The following is a 6,633-nucleotide window of genomic DNA, read 5'->3' as shown; positions in this document are numbered from 1 at the left end:
GAGCTACAGAGAAGGTTCCAATGGCGAGTTTGCGGTAATGGGGATCCTATTTTGCTGACAAATTTGTGTAAGCATGATCTCTTGTTAAAGGAATTGCTGATTTTGTAAATTTTCCGGTTGAAATTGAAGGAAAATCTGGGTTTCTTAGTTCATTAGCAGTGGGGACAACTAAGATTGATTTGAACCATGGCCCTGTTAGTTCTATTAATATTGGGGAAGAACATGACTTTTCTGCTAAAAATAGAGGAACATCGGATTTATCTCTGTTATGGTTTCCCAAATACTTTTCAAAAGCATTGATTCTTTATCGTCATTGTTCTAATTAAACTTCAGAAATTTTATTGCCAGAACAGTTAGAAGACTATCCTTCATATTTAAAAAGAAGCCATAAATATTTGTCATGACCTTGAATAAGCTAGGTCAATTAATTTTCGAGTGTTTTGCCTTTTGCCTTTCAACTCCCTTTTTAGATCACTTCTTATGGTTGGTGCTTGAATTATTCTTTTCTCATGTTGAATGCTCTTCCAAAGGAAGAAATGCAGCACCTTTTAACTTCATAGTTCATACACTGCCAATGACTAGCTTCTGGTTTATACTTGTAGCTGCTGTTATCATATGAATAAATCAAGTTTCCTTATCCAGTGGGATTGTGCTTCCTGCAAATGGCCTTCTCCTCTGCATTATGCTTGATAACTCTGAAGGTCATGAAGGTATGTTTTATTTTGATCACCAGTGACTTCCATCAGGATTATTACAATACTTATAGTAGCTTTTAACTGGTGATTATTGATTTTTCCTAAATGTTCTTCGAGCTCTCGCTATGTTTGCCTCTTTTACTATCTATTTTGTCCTCAGGCCAGAGGAATTGAGCATCCTGGGAATAGGAACTTTAAGGAAACAAAGCAAAATAGAAAGTAAGCACTGACTGCCAATCATCTGCATATAGAGTCTCCCTTCTTGTCCTTCTATTTTCCTTTTTCCTACTTCTCTCTTCTTTTTATTTTAGAAAATAAATTGTCATACAGAACGTGTTTATCTTTTGAAAGCTATAAATCTTATGTTGCCTATTTATGTACAGTGTACAGCAAAGCTATATGGAGATAAATTTGCACTTTGAAGTGAGATATGATGAAAGGCAGAAGAGAGCCAAAGGTATTGATATTTTTATATTGAAGTTTCTAGTAAACAATCACCCGAACAAAATGGTCCTTAATGGAGTTCTATTCAATGTTATTTGCATGCTGAATTAATTGGTTCACTTTATTTCATTATTGATCAAAATATTACATGTTATATCTTGTCCTAGATGAGAGAAACATGAGGTAGGATGCTTCCGTTCATAAATTATAGGGAAAAAAACGTATGGATAGTTAGATCTGTTTTTAGAGATGTTAAAAGATAAGAAAATAAATTTAAAGGAGTTTACTAATTTTTATACTAGCTTGATCAGTTTTGTATGGGTTTCTCCTAGTTGACTAGAATTTAAAGGAGTTTACTAATTTTTATACTAGCTTGATCAGTTTTGTATGGGTTTCTCCTAGTTGACTAGTTTTCTTTCATTATATCAAATATCATACTAGCTTGATCAGTTTTGTATGGGTTTCTCCTAGTTGACTAGTTTTCTTTCATTATATCAAATATCAGAGTTTTGTTTAAATATTTTGTACTGATGTACAGAAAAAATATTCTAATTCAGATTTGGATTGTTAATTCATTGCATTTCTGGAGCTCTTGCTTTGAGTCTTTGGCTGAGAAATAGTGCATACTTCTACACCTCCGTTGCTTTTATGCAGGTGCTTAAGATTACTTGTAAGTCCCAACTTTGTGATTCTTTTCATCATTAAAAGAAATTAGCTAGTCCATCTAAAGTACCACATTACAGGTCAATAGCAGATGAATTATTGAATGTTGTTCTATTGGTTAATGCAGTTCACATAGCGGTCGCTGTACTTGAAAATGTTTTTGAGAATGGGGCAACTCAATATAAAATGCTATTGTCTACCATCACCCTTGGAGTAATAGTGGCATCTTATGGGGAAGTAAGTTCTAGCTGGCGTGGAGTGGGCTATCAGATGGGCAGTGTTATCTGTGAAGCGCTGAGGCTAATTGTTATCCAGTATTTAGGAGTATATGGTGGCGTCTGGCTAAACTCAATTTCTGCCATGTTCTGTATAAATTTTTTCAGGTACACCTTCAACTCTAATTCTTCAATCATTAAGAAAGGTGTTTTTAACAAGATCTGTCGTTTATTGCTCCAGCTCAACTTTCTTCCCTGTTCCATGGATGTTCTGGGAGAAGCCGATGATTGATTCTTTTTGGCCCTGGGGTTTATCTGTTCCATGTATTTTAATCGTCAATTGTCTCCTGATGTTTGCACTCAATCTGTACACTTGCCTCGTGATCTCACACATAAGCGCACAGAGATTTGCTCGGGCTAAATCTTTCAGGGATTTAGTGGTAGTTTTTCTGTTTCCTTTCCTTTTGGGAGATGTTGAGTACTTATTGTATATTGAGTAAACATTGTGTATATATAACATTGGATATTTATCAAAGTTTGAGAATATTTTGATTTCATTGTGAGATGTTGAGTACTTATTGTGTGAGATGTGTATATAAACAAGTAGATAAATAAAGAAGTCAAAATTTAAAAACTATTAAAATAAATAGCCCAAATGGTTAAAACCGTTTTGGTGAAAAACAGGCCAAACAGTTGAAACCGTTTGGGCGAAAAATTACCCAAACGGTTTCAACCGTTTGGGCTAACATTTGGCCAAACGGTTACATCCGTTTGGTAAATTTTTATACCCCAAACGGTTGTAACCGTTTGGGCAACATCCCAAACGGTTGTAACCGTTTGGGATTTTGCCCAAACGGTTACAACCGTTTGGGCGACCGTTGGGGACAACTCGTCCCCAACGGCTTTAGCCCAAACGGGCTTTTAACCTCGCCCAAACGGTTGTAATCGTTTGGGAGGGGGTTTTCTCAAACGGTTCCAACCGTTTGGGCTGACCTGTTTTGTACTAGTGATAACCTGTTACCAAAACAGATTAATAATCCTGTTACCAAAACAGATTAAGAATCCTGTTACCAAAACAGATTAGAAAACCTGCTATCCAACAATTTGTTTGATTCCAGCTTTGAGTCTACATCCCTTAGACTAACAAATGAAACTTGCCGACAAAAAGTTGAAAAAATGTGGTTACGTATTGTTTTGCGATCAACACAAGGTGATGCTTAAACTGTGAACCTTCAAAAAATTGAGGGAGGCCTGGTTTTCAATTTTCGCTCTCCGTGGACATGCAAGCACTAGTTTAGAAATAGAAGAAGCCTTCAAAAGAAATATGGAATACAAGATTAACAAGGATAAGATAGTTGTTGGAAATGAAATAGATAATTGTTGGTTTTACAAAGAAGACTGTTTTAACGAGAGAGTGCTTCGGAATAATGCAGTCACTCTTTGTTGTCTGTTTTGCCAACATCATCTTCCACCGGAATATACAATCAATTCGGAGCAAAACAACAACTTGATTCAGTAAACGACATTAGTCTATTACACTTTCTAATATCTCCTCTTATCTTTTCCTAGTGTACTTCTTCTTCCTCCTCCTCGTCATGTATATTATGTATCAATTTTTTTAGTTAAATAGGTTCCATGGACTTCTTACAGGTTTACATATATTAAGTGGAAAAAAAAAAGAAACTTCTCTTTTATTAAATTTAGACCAGAATAAACAAATATCATGAACCAAATCAGAAAAATTGAGATTAATCAAATCTAGACCAACATCTTGCAGGAAACCCGTGACAAAATTTTGTCCACTAGTGCACATGGTAGGCATGAAATTTCATTGTCACCAAATTTAATAGTACTCTCATGAACCAAGACAACACAGATTTGCTCTCTATTCTTGTTATTCTGCAAATTTAAACAAGAGGCCAAAGCTTATCTCTTTTTTTTTCCTATTATCATGAGTCGATTAATACAGAGACAGCTACTACACGAGAAGATAAGGACATTAATTCAACTAATTATAAGCATATGGTTACCAGTTAACTTGAAACTATCTTAAACTTGGGACAAGTATAGGTATTTGGAGTTTGGTGGATCCTTGCTCCAAACCCATTTGACTAAATTTGTTAGACCCAAAAAAGAAAAAAAGAAAAAGGAAAAAACAACCTAGTATTACATCAACAAAAAGTATGGTCCTTGATTGTCTGAATCCGTGTGAAAAGATTTTAGCATGGGAGCATGTTGCATCAAATGTTGACTATGTCCATAGGAGGGGATTTCCTCCTTGACGCCTCTAAAATCACATGATTGAGTGACATTGTGGATGATCCGTTCCGTTGAACTTGATCTACATATTCTAAAAACCCAACACACCAAGTTAGGGGTGAACCCGTCATCGTTTGACCCTTCATCCACTCGTATCAATTTTAACGGTTTTGAATGAATAGAACTTTTCACACGGCTCGATGGAGGGTCAAACGACGACGGATTCACCCCAAATTTGGTGTTGGAGTTTTAGAATATGTAGATCAAGTTCAACGGAGCGGATCATCCACAATGTCGCTCAATCATGTGATTTTAGAGGCGTCATAGGAGGAAATCCCCTCCTATGACAAGGATACCCATTAATATCTCTCTCTCTCTCTATATATATATATATAGAGAGAGAGAGATTAATGAGTATCCTTGTCATAAGAGAGAGATTTCACTCATTGTCGCCTATGTGGCACAATCCCCACCATCCTCATAAAGTAAGCACAAATCCCCACCAACTCAGCGACACGAACAATAACTCGAGATAAACCACAACCAATAAGCAAAACACAATCACAGCAAGAACAAACTATTTACGTGGTTCGGCAAGTTGTCTACGTCCACGGGACAATGAGGGGGGAGTTCTTACTATTAGAAATCAAGAGAATACAAATAGAGTTACAAATCTTACCGATCAAACCCTAAAACAAAGCTCTAGATCTCTCACAAATCTCCCACAATTGGATGTAGCAATCCTCTCCAAAAGACTGCTCAAAATCGTCATTGCTTAACCCTAACTAATCAAGATTAGAGTTATATATCAGCTCCAAAACGAGCCGGGTTGAAAACCCAAAGCCCAGCCCAAACAGCCTGCGGTCGACCGCGGCGGTCGACCACGCAGGTATCGCGGTCGACCGCAACGGTCGACCGAACACTCCCGACAGAGAACAAATCGGCTACAGGAAACTCACGGTCGACCGTGGCGGTCGACCAAACCAAACGACAGAGCCCAAAAATCCTACAGGGTCCACGCGGTCGACCGTGGCGGTCGACCGGACCGCCACTGACTCGCGGTCGACCGCCAGTCTGCCTGGCCGATTCTCCTGAACTTCCTGCTGCTTCTCTTGTTACTTCTTCAATTCTCCACCTCAGCAAATGTTTCTACCAAAACTGAGCTGACACCAAATCATCCAATAGTCCTACTTGTTGCGTCCAGGACATCGTGGAAACACCCCCACGAAAACGGACTCAATCCACAACAAGTCCGGGATCCAAACTAGAGTTGAAACATGATCTTCCCCATCGAAATCAAACCGGCTGCATCTGAAAGACTGCCTACGTATCCTTTTGCCCAAGGAATCAAGCCGAACGTAGTTCACCCAAATGGCCTTCAAAGGCCTCAATCCACTAGAAGAGTTCGCAACACTTCTCCAACATCACGATCAAGTCTACGGCTGATAGCACCTCTAATGACCCCAAACTGAAACAATCCAAACATCTCCACCTGAGATAAACCAATGGCCATATCCAGACTCCATCTATCAGCTATACTCGAATCGATCAACCTATAATTTGCATCCAAATCAACATGATTCCCAATCTGTGTCACATCAGCTAGAATCCCAAATGATGTAGTATGATCTAGAGTCTCCACCCAACGTGGAGTAGCATCACTCTCCACCCGCTGCGATGTCCCATAGATCTGATCACCACTCTCTACCTGCCGAGAGTCAAACGTGACATACATGCTCAGAACAAAGTCAGAATCCAATACTTGATAATCAAACACGCCTCTGACTCCCAAATGTGCTATCGGATCAAATCTCACATCCACGATGTGACCAAGTGCTGGGTAGCCAAACATCCGACAAATCTCACATCCACGATGTGACCAAGTGCTGGGTAGCCAAACATCCGACGCAACCCAAAATCTGAAGTAGCTCCACCAGATCCAAAATCTCTACATGCAACAGTCGGCAACCTATGCATAAGATGGCCCAAACATGTCGTAGCCCGCACATCAAAACCAATACTCGACATCAAACGCCGATCCTCCTCCAACAAGGAATAGCTCCCCAAATCTTCCATCTCGCCTCGTCGTCTTAAAGTTTCCACACCAATGAAGTGTCTCCTATTACCGTGAGCTCGGCACAACCGTAAGAAAGAACCCCTACCATAAACAGAACGTCGGGTTACCTTTCTATCGACACACTTCCTCCATCTGTTGTAGACTTCTGGGACTTCACACCAACGGGATTTGATTGCAACCCACCAATACCTAGAGCAATCCCTAACTGCGAAAACCACATACCTATTACCTCCCAATGATGCTCCCTTGGAAGGCCCCGAATGTCTGAATGAACACCCCT

General features: G+C 39.3%; 1 protein-coding gene across 1 annotated transcript; it reads left to right on the top strand.

Annotated features, from left to right (window-relative positions):
• LOC109845993 (probable sugar phosphate/phosphate translocator At1g53660) lies at positions 663-2,309 on the top strand. Its single transcript, XM_020415219.1, has 5 exons — positions 663-710; positions 856-914; positions 1,079-1,152; positions 1,930-2,116; positions 2,186-2,309. Exons 1-5 carry the CDS (start codon positions 663-665, stop codon positions 2,307-2,309), a joined length of 492 nt encoding a protein of 163 aa, XP_020270808.1.

The sequence above is a fragment of the Asparagus officinalis genome, chromosome 6, assembly GCF_001876935.1.
Source record: "Asparagus officinalis chromosome 6, Aspof.V1, whole genome shotgun sequence".
NCBI classification, from domain to species: domain Eukaryota; kingdom Viridiplantae; phylum Streptophyta; class Magnoliopsida; order Asparagales; family Asparagaceae; genus Asparagus; species Asparagus officinalis.
The sequence above is the reverse complement of the archived record's forward strand: the minus strand, read 5'-3'. Positions and strand labels throughout refer to the sequence as shown.

Excerpts from the sequence above, each read along its gene's own strand:
- LOC109845993 (XM_020415219.1), top strand. The coding sequence starts at position 663 with ATGGCCTTCTCCTCTGCATTATGCTTGATAACTCTGAAGGTCATGAAG. Across the intron at positions 711-855 it reads TAACTCTGAAGGTCATGAAG|GCCAGAGGAATTGAGCATCC; the intron begins GTATGTTTTATT and ends TTTTGTCCTCAG. Across the intron at positions 915-1,078 it reads GAAACAAAGCAAAATAGAAA|TGTACAGCAAAGCTATATGG; the intron begins GTAAGCACTGAC and ends ATTTATGTACAG.